This window comes from Emydura macquarii, unplaced genomic scaffold (assembly GCF_026122565.2).
Source record: "Emydura macquarii macquarii isolate MOO-44397 ecotype Brisbane River unplaced genomic scaffold, CSIRO-AGI_Emac_v2 contig_18, whole genome shotgun sequence".
Classification (NCBI taxonomy): domain Eukaryota; kingdom Metazoa; phylum Chordata; order Testudines; family Chelidae; genus Emydura; species Emydura macquarii.
This window is the reverse complement of record NW_027130155.1, coordinates 2,491,872-2,506,898: the sequence shown is the minus strand read 5'-3', so window position 1 is coordinate 2,506,898 and position 15,027 is coordinate 2,491,872. Positions and strand designations below refer to the sequence as shown.

General features: G+C 36.1%; 1 protein-coding gene across 2 annotated transcripts in view; it reads left to right on the top strand.

The window, feature by feature from the left end:
* Positions 1-15,027, top strand: part of LEKR1 (leucine, glutamate and lysine rich 1) — a 99,370-nt gene that overhangs the window by 29,560 nt on the left and 54,783 nt on the right. For both annotated transcript variants that reach the window (XM_067548018.1, XM_067548108.1), the window contains 2 exons: positions 5,677-5,796; positions 6,467-6,642. In XM_067548018.1, the coding sequence (XP_067404119.1) occupies positions 5,677-5,796; positions 6,467-6,642 (296 nt within the window). The remainder of the gene's footprint in view (positions 1-5,676; positions 5,797-6,466; positions 6,643-15,027) is intronic.

Genomic DNA, 15,027 nt, shown 5'->3' with positions numbered 1-15,027 from the left:
CAGAAGTGGCAGATTTCATATACCAGTACATTACCAATCTCCTAAATTATCTAGCCAACTGCAATGGAAAACAGAGCACTGAAAAAGCATAATTTGGAAATAGTTTGTGAATAGTCCTTCAGAAATATGTTTCACTGTTTTTGTGTGATATACAAGATATATATTCTACACCTAATTCATAAATTAAATATTAGCTTCTTCATGTAGATGCAGAATAGTCTCTGTGTATGGAAATAAAAGAGACATGTAGAAATGAAAATAATATAGAGAATGCACAAGCATATCTACCAATAACATTTGGAAGGCGCTTTTGACCATTAGTACTTTTTTAGAACATATCAGCTTGCATGCAAGAGTCCCTTGCAAATACTTCTTTACTTTTTCATAAAATTATTTTCATTGTCCGCATTAGTTGTCAAGATGTGCCATGCAGCTCCCACTCAACGCAGACTTCCTCTTGTGTTCAGCATGAACATATGCTGGTTGTGAAGAAAAGATGTTCAGTTTCACAGTTTATGTGAAATGTAGGAATGCAGAAGGGAGCACTGTGTTCTCAAAAAAATTTTTTAGTGCCAGAAGTTAATGCTCCATTGAGCTCCATGGTCTTTGTGGTTCCTCATGCTAATATGGCTAAATTAACAAATTTAATTTTTCCCCTCAGTATTGGGAGACAGTACGCAACTACTCAGATTGAGCCTTAGCAGAAAGTGTAATTATACTTTTTATCCATTAAAATAGGCCTCCTGGAGCCACTATCTCCAATCAGATTGAGGTGTTGTTTTTTTTTTTTTTTTTTTTTGCTTTTATTTAAAATTGGGAGCTTTCTCTTAACAAGACCCAGTATTGTACTTTTAATTGAGACGCAGAGTCCTCATAACCATCAAAGCATTAATTCCTTTGTAACGTCAAAAAATATTTATCTTTTAGTTACATTACATACTCACATTCAGCTGATTATCCACCATGACCTCCAAATCTTTTTTAGAGTCACTGCTTCCCAGGATTGAGTCCCCCATCCTGTAAGTATGGCCAATATTTGTTGTTCCTAGATGTATGAAGTTACATTGGCCATATTAAAACACATACTATTTGTCTGCAGTCAGTTTACTAAGTGATCTAGATCACTCTGTGTCAGTCACCTGTCCTCTTCATTGTTTACCATTCCCCCAATTTTTGAGTTATCTGAAAATTTTATCAAAAATGTTTTTATATTTGTTATTTTCCAAGTCATTGATACAAATGTTAAATAGCAAATGGCCAAGAACCGATGCCTGTAGGGCCTCATCAGAAATGGAGCCACTTTATGATGTTTCACCATTGTAATTACATTGTTTAGGCCTATCATTTAACCAGTTATAAATCCATATAATTTTTTATGATGATTTTGTATAATTTTAGTTTATTAATCAAGATGTCAGGTGGTACCAAGTCAAATGCCATACTGAACATTTAAGTGTATTAAATTAACACTTGCCTTTATCAACTAAAATTGTAATAATAAAAAACAGTGTTAGTTTGACAAGATGTATTTTCCATAAACCCATGTTAATTTGTCTTAATTATATTACCCTCCTTTAATTCCTTATTCATTAAATTCTGTAGCAGTTGTCTTGTTATTTTGCCCAGGAATGACTGACAGGCCTACAGGTACCCAGGTCATCCTATGTACTCCATTTAAATATGGACACAACAATAGCTTTCTTCGAATCTCTTGGAACTTTGCTAGTTTTCCAAGATTTGAAAAAATGAAAATCAGATTAACAATCCATAGAACTTCTTGGCCAGTTATTTTAAAACTCTTGAATGCAAATTATCTAGACCTGGTGAGTTATAAATATCTAACTTTAAAACTGCTGTTTAACTTCGTTCTAAGTTATTGCTAGAGTGGAAAATATTTAATCATCATCGTATGATATGAATACATCATCTGTTTTTCTTCAAATACAGAAGTATTTATTGAAAACTTCAGCTTTATTATTGACAATTCTTCCATGTACATCTAATAATGGACGAATACCACTGTTAGGATTCTTTTTGTTCCTAATATACTTTAAAAATTTCTTTGTATTGTCTTTAACTCTACTGGCCATAAATTTCTACTTATGTGCTTTTGTGTCCCTTATCAATTTTCTACACTTCCTAGCATCTAATGTATATTAATTGCTGTCAATTTCCCCTTTTTTCCATTGATAGATTTTGTTTTTAAATGTTATATAGCTGCTTTCACTTCCCCTCAAAGCCGGCTGGTGTTTTAACCAATTGTAGCCTTCTTTCTTGACTTTGGGATTATGGCTTTTTGTGTATCTTATAAAATGCTCTTAAACAATACCAATTAGTATTCACATTTTTCTGTTTAAATTCATTTGCCCAGCTGATTTGGCTCATAATTGTTTTAATCTTCGTGAAATTGGCCCCTTTAAAGCACCCAATACATATATTACTGGTTTGAACTTTATTCTTTTTGTACGTAACAAATGTAATCAAATCATAATCACTTGCACCTAAGCAACCACTATTCTTTAATTCAGAGATCAATTCTTTATCTGTCAAGATGAGGTCTCATATAGAATTTCCCATATTGGATGCAACATATCTTGACTTAAGAAATTGTCATATATATACTTTTTAGAAATTCCAAGGACATTTTAGTGCTGGCAGCATGAGAACTCCAGTATGTGTCACTCAGATTGAAGTCTCCCATGAAGATGCAGCTTCTAAAAATCAAATTAGCTATTTATTATTTTTATTTTATTATTTGAATGACAGTAATCCCTACAGGCCCCATTCATGAATTGGGGCCCCTTTGTGGTAGGCACTATACAAACACAGTAATACTGGTAGGTATACCTGTTTCCCACACCACTCTACAGCTGTACCTCAACCCTGACATATGATACCCCAGTCATGACTCCCATAAATGGAAACCGCATCATGTAATTGCATGGAATTTTGTGGTGTGTACACTAGCAGCTATGTTGAAACCATCAGACTCATTTAATTTGTGATCTAAACTTGATTTAAATCCATGTCCCAAGTGGTTAAGTCAGTGTGTCACATGAACTCTGAGGACATTTAACAAATTTTGTTTATGTACTTTTTTTTTACTATACTTTTTTGAATGTACGCATCTATTCTGCTCAAATAATATACATTATGAACTTTAAAAATGTTTGATTTGGTAAAATGTCTTGTTTTTCTTTTACTGGTTTGCTTTTTAATATGGAGACATTTATTTAAAATAATGTACTTCATATGCAAAACAAAATTATTCACTGCATACGGGAAATAAATTTGAACTTTACATGAGGTAATGAGATTTTCATTGTTGATAAAAGTAACAGCATTATCTGCTAGCACAGTTGTACCCTGCAGTGCGGCAACATTTGATCTATAATTGCAAACCTGTGGGAAAGGATGCCAACAGGAGTAGGTGGCTGACCAAAGATTAAAATACATTTGTCATTTGCCTGTGAATTCCTTTGCTCTATGCCTGAGTATTTTTATTTGATTCTTTATTTTGTTTTTGTTTTTTAAATTAGATTTAATGATTTACAAGAAGAAATCTTTTGAGTGTCTCAGTTACTTTTAAAGTAATGGGCATAATAGACATTTGAAAAAAGCTTTGAGGATTTTAAAATGAGAAATGTATGCATTATGCAGTGTTTTCATTTGAATTTCATATTATATGGGCTCAGTCTTGCAGCCATTAGTTAGGCAAAAGTCCCATTGAAATCAGCTGGAGTTTTGCATGAGAGAGGACTGTAAATTCAGACTTTTTAGCAGGACCAGCCTTACATATTTTTTAAAAGTGTGAGAATCATCTGGGGGTGTCAGTTGCTTCAGTTCTCTTCTTCCCTCACGTCCTCAAAAGGAGTCTCTGTCTCTGTTATCGCACGCGTTTTTTGTTACAGTTTCTCATGATCCCAGTACTAGAGATATTCGAGGATAAGGGGCATCATGAGTGACTGCGCAGGATAGAGCCCTCAGCTCAAAATTGAACAGAACTGGCCAGTAATTGACAGACACCCTGTTCTAGTTCTAGTAATGCCAGCCTGAACTTGGCCTGATTCCTTTGATTTTCTTCTTCACTAGTAGTGTGGTGACTGAGGGCAAAGGGGTGTATCTAAAAGATACAATTCAGGCCTGGTCTACACCTGAAATTTAGGTCAACGTAGCTACATCACTCGGGCTGTGAAAAATTCACACTTTGAGCAATGTAGTTAAGATACTTAAGCCCTGGTATGGACACCAGTAGGTCAACAAAATAATTCTTCTGTCGATCTACTTACCACCTCTTAAGGTGGTAGATTTACTACAGCTTCTGTTGCTCTAGCAAGTGTCTGTACTACAGTGAAATAGTTGCAGTTCTGTGTAGAGTAGGAAGTAAAACAGGTTAAATATATGACACACAGAGAAAGATCAAGTATAAATAATCTTGTGAGGGAAGAACATTGTAAGTGTAATAGTTTTTCTACATTGTACTAAGGAGAAGTCAAAATCACGAGTCTTAATAATTGTAATCTGTTTCCTTTCTGCTCCTGGATTGTCATCTCTTGCTTTGCAGTCGTCTCAGGTCAGAGACTTGTGCCATAGTTTCATTATTTGTCTCAAAAGTGCCATTGTGATAGAGCACACTCAGACCCCGAGAGAAGGAAGTGTTTTATATAGCTAATAATAACTCTACCAACTGATTAAGGAGAAGCATTGATGCAATATACTCCAGGGGAGTCTCATTGTGATCTTTCAACTCCATCTTAACTTTAGTAGTTCTCTGGTCCAGGAAAAAATAAAATAAATATATAAATGCATATTTATCTCCTTAAATATTCTTTAGCAATAGTTGAGGGGAATAATCTGATTAACATGACATGTTAACCCCTATGATATCAATGCCATTTGTCATCCTCAGTGCCATTGGGACACAATTATAGAGAAAGAGGAACATCTGACAAAAACAGTTATAAAATTTTGCCCCCCCTTTTTTTTCTTTTAAAAAAGAGGCACTGTTAAGCAGCACAGGCCCATACTCTAGGTTTCGTTTAAAAAAATAAATGAGGATGGGGAGGAATTGTTTTACAAAAAATATTAAAAAGAATTTTAAAAATGCAATTTACTCGTCACTATTGAAGCTTCGCTGTGCTTACAGTGTTTGGGTTTTGAACATGGCAGGGGCATAGTTGTTTGTTTAAAAATAAAATTGTTTATGCTGATACTGGATTTACATTTTTAAAAGACAGAAATATTTGTATAGGATTTAGGTTTTTAGTAAAAGCTTGTGCCTACAAAATCTGAATTTGGGGCCAAATTGAACTGACTACATCCCTTGCCCACAATGGACAGCACATATAGTTCACCTCCAGTCATAGCCAATCATAACAATAACACAGCAATGATCCATAGTTAAGCAAATGCTTGACTCAAAAGATGTCTTCCACCATGCCTTAAAAGTCAGTAGACTCAAATTCTGGTGAACAGTAAGAGGTAGCACGTTCAGCAGCTGGTGATGTTCCACTTAAGCATACCAGGCCTCTAGTCCTAAAGAATGTAATTTCTAGCATTGAAAAATGGACATTTTTTTATAAGAATTTTTTTCCTCAAAACTAGTGGAAAAAGTAGATTATGGATTTTAGTTGTGCAAATAGTAACACTATATAATTCTTTTATTTACATATGTAGAATAAATAACCTAACTGTTCAGTTGAAAGACAAACAAGATGAACTAAAAAATCTGAATGAGGACTTGAGATGCTTCAAAGAAGAGAAGGAAGTTGTTTATAAAAGATCACAACTGTTCAGGTAAGAATTCCAAAAAGACAATGTGATAGCTCTTTCTTCTGTGAAAATGTATAGTACAATCAGTTATCAGGACTTACTTGGTAACTAGGCAACATGACAAGAAAAAATGAAAGTACATGACAAATGAAAAAAAAATGTTTGGAAACATTTCAATGTTTTTTAGAACATAGTAAAATAATATTGTCTTAGCAAATGCAATTTGGTCATTTTCCAGTTATATTGTTGGAATTTTTGTCCTAAATCTCAGAATAAATTACCTGCAAGAGTTAAAGCCAGTTCTTGTGATATAGTAACACTTGGAATGCAGCTGCATTACTGTATTTCTTATAGCTATTTACCTAGAAGGACTTTTACCCAGTGCAAACTTTTGAAAATAAAGAAAACTTTTCCTTTATTTTCTAAGGTAATGAAAAAGAATCACAGAACATCCATTTGTCCAATCAAAAATTGTCTTCAATTTTACATAAATAAGGGAGGGAGAAATATTTTGAAGACTGTGTTAAATGTTTATTTAGTCAATATACTGAATAACAGTAACATAAAATATGATGGAAGGGAAAGTTATTAGCAGTTTTTCTTGGTAAAGCACAAATTGAAAATATCATCCCAATATTTGTATTTGCTTTTTAAAGAAATAACTGATATTGTAAATAATTTCTTGTTTTTGCAGAAAAAGATTGGAGCACCATCAGTTAACTCTAAACAAGGCTTTTTCATTACTTCCCTTTATTACAAGAGAATTGGCCAGTATTAAAGAAGTTGTATCTAAGAAGCTAGAGAGCTGGACTGTACTGAAAGAAGAAATATTTCTACAAATAAAAACTAGAAGCAAAGCTGCATTGACAGGTAAATCATCAACTTGCAATAATATTTGCCAAGATATTGTAACTTTTGGATTGTGAATATAAAACAATTAACTAACATTACAGAAGAAAGGGAACTGGATGGCCCATGAGATATGTGATGTGATGGACTTTCAGTTGCCGATCTTAATTTGGCCCAGGGTGGAAGTTACTGAAATATCTGTTGGCTTTTTGTGGATTATGTTCAACTCATTTCACTAAGTCCAGTTACTCTTGGGACAGATGTTTGCATCTCAACCATTGCCCCACTTGCTACTATTGCAGATGGCACTCCCGTCCTTAATTTAGTGAGGCCAGGCTTGAATGGTCAATTGAATTACCCACATACCCCTAAAAGTAACAAACCAAGAATTTTGAGTGTTACATGCAAAATTTGGCCTGCTTTTTACAGAACAGGGTAGTAGCACATGAGCAGGAGTCTGGGGACAGTTTGCATTCCTGGTACCTTCTGTACTTATTCTCTTGATAGAGAATTTAATCCAAGTCCTCAAACAAGCCCTAAATCCACTTAAATTTTTTAAATAAAACACAGAATTATAGAACTCAAAAACTGCTGTAAGAATATGAAGTATATAAACAGTGTAGTAAGTCCCATAATAATAGCAAGTATAGTAAGTATTTAGTAGTTAGTCTTGAAAATATCAAATGTGTTATAGGAAAATATATTTAAAACATACTGTCCTTGCTTCATGTAGCATTTTCAGTTAATTTAAAGCTTGAACAGGGAATAAACAGATACATTGTAACACACATTTTTGTAATTCACAAAAAGCAATTTATACCTCCTTGGTCTGACATGTTACATTTAGCTGTATTTACCATAATTGGTTCTACAAATTTTGATCTTCAAAGCACGTACTTCAAGGTAATTGATAAAGCAACTGTCCTTCTAAATGTACAGGTATTGTTGAATGTGGCTTTTTGTGTTTGCCCTTTTGGGTAATTGGTAAAGAAATGTTTGTAATCTTTAATTAGGCACACGTTTAACCTTTCTTTCTTGAAAACACACATGTGCTCTGAAATTATTTTTGATTCTTGGTGTGTAAATTGTTATCTGAGTAGCTATATACTGCAGCTCCAAGATTTAAAAAAATAACTAAAGTGCATGTACTGTCATTTGAGCTGTGCTTTGCTGTTCATACATTTTGTAATTCATAGCATATTTTGAATTCTCTATGATTTTAATCTTTCAGCTCTCACTTTGCAAAATTAAGTTACATAATTCCACTGGCAACTGTGATAAATGTGTACTTAACAAAGGAAACTACTTTTGATGCCAATGTTTTTAAACATGAAATTTTATTTGCCAAATGCAAAAGTGAAATACAAATTAACCATTAAGATAGAGTAGTATTGGCATCAAAGTACTCTAATCCAAATACATTTAAGGATATAACTCTCTTATTTTGTTGAGTGGTAGAACCTTTGTAACCACAGTAGAATAAGTAAGGGAAAGCATATCTTCTCATAAGGCAAGATACCCCTTGTTTTAGAATATCCTGCAGAATTCTAACGATTTGATTAGCATCTTTCTTGTCCCCCATTCAACCAAATAGAAGTTAGATGAGTCACAGTGAAACTGTGGATATTTTCTTGTACCACCTTCTCCTCTCATAATGTGTCTAATCATAAAAAAAGTCTTGAAGCCATTATACAGTACTACTTAAAATAAAACTCTCTTGTTCTGTGCAGCAATCTGACAGTTCACATACTAGCAGTGAAAATTTTCTGTGATAGTTTTTACTGAGGGTTGGCTTTTCTGAGCCTGCTGTGGTCATCCACAGTACTGAAAAATGACATCATTTGTGCCACTTCAGGAGTGGAATTCTTGTCAGAAGCTATTTAAAATCCTAATTATTATTTACAATTAGTAAAGACTGTAACTGTTTAACATTTAAATATTTTGTTTTAATATTAAACAATCAGGTTCTGCTTCTGATGATTAAAACCATTCTTTCCTTGTCACAAAAAAATATTGCTTTGCAGCAAGGTAGTGGCTACCAGCAGGAAGCTCAAAATATCTATTTTAATTTAAATGTTCATTTTCAAATATAGTTCATTGTTTATTATAAGGAATGCTTCTTGCAATTTACAGACAGCACACAAAGCAAAATGGGTGTAATATGGCTTCCTTTTAAATTGATGAAGCCTATTATAACATCACTCCAACACAGCATGTAAAATACTTGGCATTTAAGAAAAGGCTTTTAGAGATAGAACAGAGAATTGTTAAAAGAAATTTTAATAGCGTATTTAATTATGAAATGTTTGTTATATTTTCCTGAAAATTATAGGATCAACTGTTCGGTCATCAAGGCAAGATTAAAGCACAGGCAATATGTGTGCTTTAGCCTAAGATCCTTATATTTGAAGATATTTTAATTTGCCTTATCTCTGTGTCTTTCCATGATGTCATATGCATTCAAGATGTCTAGTGTTAAAGGATCCAAGGATCATAGAAATGCAGGATTGGAAAGGACCTTGAGGTCATCTAATCTATCCTCCCCATGCTGAACATAAGAATGAACATACTGGGTCAGACCAATAGTCTGTGTAGCCCAGTATTCTGTTTTCCGACAGTGGCCAATGCCAGGTGCTTCAGAGGGAATGAACAGAACAGGTAATCATTAAGTGATCCATCCCGTCGCCCGTTCCCAGCTTCTGGCAAACAGAAATCCCTACCCTACTGGCTAATAAACTACTGATGGACCTATGCTTGATAAACTTATCTAGTTCTTTTTGAACCCCATTATAGTGTTGGTCTTCACAGCATCCTCTGGCAAGGAGTTCCACAGATTGACTTTGCATTGTGTGGAAAAAATACTTCCTTTTGTTCATTTTAAACCTTCTGCCTGTTAATTTCATTTGGTGATACCTAGTTCTTGTGTTATGAGACTGAGTAAATAACACTTCCTTATTTACTTTCTCCACATCAGTCATGATTTTATAGGCCTCTGTCATATCCCCCCCTTAGTCATCTGTTTTCCAACCTGGAAAGTCCCAGTCCTATTACTCAGATGGAAACTTTTCCATACTTCTAATAATTCTTGTTACCCTTTTCTGTACTTTTTCCAATTCCAATATATCTTTGAGATGGAGCGACCAGATCTGCATGCATTTTTCAAGATATGGGTATACCATGGATTTATATAGAGGCAGTATGATATTTTCTGTCTTATTATCTATCCCTTTCCTAATGATTCCTAACGTTTGTTAGCTCTTTTGACTGCCGCTACACATTGAGTGGATGTTTTCAGAGAACTATCCACAATGACTGCAAGATCTCTTTCTTGAATGGTAACAGCTAATTTAGACCCCATCATTTTATTTGTATAGTTGGAATTATGTTTTCCAATGTGCATTACTTTGCATTTATCAACATTGAATTTCATCTGCCATTTTGTTGCCCAGTCACCCAGTTTTGTAAGATCCCTTTTTAAGTCTTCACAGTATGCTTTGGACTTAACTGTTTTGAGTAGTTTTGTAGTATCTGCACATTTTGCCACCTCATTGTTTACCCCTTTTTCCAGATCATTTATGAATATGTTGAACGAACCATACTGGTACATACTGGAACCCCAGTACAGACCCCTGGGGGACACCACTATTTACCTCTCTCCATTCTGAAAACTGACCATTTATTCCTATCCTTTGTTTCCTATCTTTTAACCAGTTACTGATCCAGGAGAGGACCTTCCCTCTTATCCCATGATAGCTTACTTTGCTTTAGAGCTTTTGGTGAGGGGCCCTGTCAAAGGCTTTCTGAAAATCTAAGTACACTGTATCCACTGGATCACTCTTGTCCACTTGCTTGTTGACCCCCACAAAAAATTCTAGTAGATTGATGAGGCATGATATTTCTTTACAAAAACCATGTTGACGCTTCCCCAACAAATCATGTTCATCTGTGTCTGATAATTCTGTTCTTTATTATAGTTTCAACCAAATTGCCTGAATGAATGCTGAAGCAGAATTAAGTATACCTTTGGCACTATGTAGTGGGAAGCAAGAAGTAATTGTCAGATCCTATTCTTATTTATATTACTTACAAATACAAGAAATATTAAAAGAATGTTAAAGTTGCACAATGAAACACTCAAAAGTTAGAAAATACTAGATTAAGGTTGTCCATTAATTTGGCTGGAATTGTGAGTGCTTAGGACTTCTCTGAATCAGGCCCCAGGTGTCTCAACTTGGGCAACTAGAAAATGATGAACATGCAATTAGTGGCTACCTGTGAAAATTTTGGTTTGAGTGACTTAACTATCATCACATAGGAACTCTGTAGCAGAAGCAGGAATAGAATCCAACTCTCCAGGGTAGCATTCAACAGCCTTAATCACAAAACCATCTTTTCTCTTCCTATACTCTGCTATCTCAATCACTATACACCTCTATTTCATTTGTTGCAGATGCCGAAAGGATCTACAGACAAAAACCTCATTCATGACACAGACTTGAACACTTCACGATGTGCACTGAATGAGGTGGGGGGTCTATGATCACATAGTTAAAGCCTGTTTCATAATGCATACACGTAGGAGGGCCGAATTAAGGTTCCACAGACAGCATTAATTCTGCAATTTTCTACTTTTTCAGTGCCTGACTTTGCAACCTTAACACTCTTTTAACATAATTTTTTTGGTATGTAATTTCTTACATTTTGAAAAAAGTAAACTGAAAAGACAAAAGTTTCATCAAGTGGAATCATGATGACCCCACATGGGTCAATAGCAGAGCTGAGCCATTTAGAACCACTGCACAGACATCTACCACTATAGCCAGTGGAACAACTGTAGCAATATTAGCCTGTTATCCCCTACGCAGGCCAGCCAATAATGGGGGATGTGTCAGATATTTTGCAGTAGGTTTTACTGCTATTTGCTAGATACCAGAGGGATGTTTGGACTCAGGAAACCTGAGTTCATATCCAAGTTCTGGAAGAGAGCATGTTGCAGTATTTAGACATTTCTGCCTTTGACCCTGGAATGCAGCCCCTCACTCCCTGAACCAGTTGTCTTCTGTCTCTGTCCTCTCTGTTTCTGTCCCCCTCTGCTCCTGCCCTTCCCTAATTTGTCTCTTTCCCCCGCTACTCCTGTCCTTGTCCCTCTGAGATTTCCTTCCCTACATCTTACTCTTCAGCATTAGCTGGAAGGCGGGATCACTGAGAGCACAGGAGAGAGAGTCTCCTTGCTTTTGGTGTCCAGCATTACATGTCCTCCAGCAGAGGAGGAGGAGCAATTGCAAGAAAAAATCCTGCTGGGCCCAGGCTGAGCATGCTCACTCTTATTAGTATAGATCATTGTGGGGGTGGAGTATACTCAGCATAGATGAAATGTTCAGATAGTTTTGCTGCCAGACTCTAAGAAACCTCTAGTAAGTATGTGCAGAGGTTTTCAGAGGTTTATAATTTTGGACAAATTTAGGTGTTTTTTCACAAACAGCAAACCTCTCTGACCCCAGGGAAATCCCCTTTGCCAAATTTCAAATCCACTTTCCCCCACAAATGCACAGGATGTGTCTCAGAAAATATTCACCATGCTCCAGGCACATGCTTTTGTAGTAAGCTAAAGAAGAGATCTGTGATCCCACCTTCAGAAGATCGTCTGCCTCAGAGTTAAGATAAATACAAGGAGAGCCAAAAAACTTCCTGCTTTCAGGAAGTGTTCAACAGGTATCCAGACTCTAATCTCTGCAGTGTTATCTGAACAGGTATTCTCTGTCTGGGTTAACCTGCAACTCCTAGGTCTACTAATCTCCTGCAGTAGAGATCATTCTCTGGACAAAACTGCATTTAGGAACTTCAAGATTTCTTCAGAGTCTTACCATGGTAAATACATGGAAAATTAAAAATAACAATTTGAGTAGTGCACTGTCTTCACAACTTAAATCCTTGCAGTTTTTCTCCAGTTTTGACTACCTGGACATCACAACACATAGAGCGCATGATTAAGGACAGAGATGCTACAAAGCATTGATTTTGCCAGAATCTGGGAACTACTGTTGTAGGATCACTTAAAAGCGGGTCTTGTTACAGTCAGAAAATACTACTAGTAAAACATATATAAACTAACAGATTGTGCCAAAATTCTCATGTTTAAACACAGAAGCAATACAAAGTCTTTCCTATGAAGAACATCATTTTAGAGTCTTTTAGGGGTAATCCCAAATAAACGATCAACAGATAGTCATCTCAGAGTAGTTCCTGAACCAGGAAGCTTTCCAGTTCAAATAAGGAAGCAAGGCTACCATCAAGTGAACTTATTTATATTCAGGAATGCAAAACCAAGGTATTTGTCCATAAAGGAAGCAGACTGGAGATCAGTGGAAATAGCCTCCTCCGCAACCAGTAGGAAGAGTAATTCAAAAGATCAGAAAGGAGAAGGCAGCAGTAATACTGGTCACCTCATCAAATAAGGCTGTGGTTCTTGACCTAGTGGAACTTTTCCAGAGACCACCATCTTCTCAGCAAACAGACTATCCTCTCCCAAAAATGAAAAAAGATTTTACTACTCGTGTACTCACCATAGTTTGTCTCCTGTTGACTCTCCCATCTCTGAGGTGTTGGAGTACTTGCTTTCTGTGAAGGAAGCAGGACTTTCTTTGAGTTCCATTAAAGCATACCTAGTTGCCATCACAGCATTCCATTCTCTGGTACAAGGTTTCTCGGTATTTGCTCAACCTGCAATATCGAGATTTATAAAGAGTCTATCAAACCTCTTTCTGAATGTTAGACACCCTATTCCTACCTGGGACTTAAATTTGATTCTCAGTGCGTTGATGAAGCAACCCTTTGATTTCTTAATAATCTGCTCACCTCTGAACCTCTCCATGAAAATCACATCCCTTCAGAAATGTGCCTGAAGGGATAAGAACTGGGAGCTTTCATGGCTGACCCTCCATATACTGACTTTTAAAAAGATAAAGTTTTTCTTCAACCACATCCATGTTTTTACCCAAGGTTACTTTGGATTTTCATATCAATCAATCAGTTTATTTCCAGCTATTCTCCCCCAAGCCTCATCAAGCAAAACAGGAAGCTGTCCTACATATCTTAGATATCAAGAGAGCATTTGCTTATTATCTGGATAGGACTAGACCTTTTTGTCCCAGCCACCCCGAGATTGTTTTATTTCTATTGCAAACAGATTTAAGGGGTTCCAGTTACTATTCAGAGGCTTTCTGGTTTCATACTCACCTGTTATATAGCTGTTAAATGTATCCTACCTCCCTAAAGTCATTGCTCATTCTATGAGATCGTATTCCACATCTTTGGCCCTGGTAAAGGATGTGTCTGTTACGGAAACATGAAGGGCTTTTTCATGGGCTTTGGTCCACACTTTCTTGAGACATTATGCCTTGGTTGATGCTTCCTGAGTAGATGTTGCTTTTGGCTCTGCAGTCTACAGACAGTCTTAGACCAAGTTCTGAAACCCTCACCTCCTTGAGGGGATACTGCTAGGGAGTCACCTCAAGTGAAGCACACACAGGGACACTACTCAAAGAAGGAAAGTTTACTTACCTTGAATAGTAATTGGGGTTCTTTGAGATGTGTGACCCTTTGGGTGCTCTACCTGCCCTCCTTCCCTTCTACTTCAAAATCTCATCTTCTCTATTGCAAAGTCTCAAGAAGGAACTGAGGGTGGTTCACTTTCAGAGCCCTATGTCCTTGGCATGGGGCATGATAATGAGAAGGGCACTTATGCAAGCCGAATAGGCACTGCTTCCAAAAATCTCCAGTTGAATGTGCATGGGACACCCATAGGGACATGCATCTTGAAGTCAGGCATTCCAACTCTTGTTTTTTCTACAGCGTAGCATAGACTTGTGTCTAAGACCTCCAACTGTCGCATCACATATTTTCAGCATTAAACAGCATTGTAAATGTAGAGTTATCTAGCTGTCTTATAGATAATCAGAAGATATCTAGTTTTTTTAGCATGGCATGTTTATCCAAACCAACAGTTAGGCCTACCTTTCCTAGGTGGGGCCTAATCACAGTTCTACCAGCTCTCACAATCCATGTGTTTGAAACAATGGCATCTACTTTCCTGTATTTTTTTTCTATCAACACATGTTCAATTACATGTCAAAGAGGTCTTTGATATCTCTCCTTTAAAAAGACCACGATCCTTATTGCATCATTCTCCTTACTTTAGAGTCATTCAGAACCAAGACTAATCCTATCTCTCTAGTCTCTCTAGGCTACTTATATAGCCCCATTATTATAGCACCTGAGCACTGTATTGTCTTTAATGCATTTATTCTCATGACTTCCCTGTGTAGTAGGGAAGTGCTGTTAACCCTATTTTAAAGATGGGTAACTGAGGTACAAAGATGCTATGGGCCAGATTTTAAAGTATTAAAG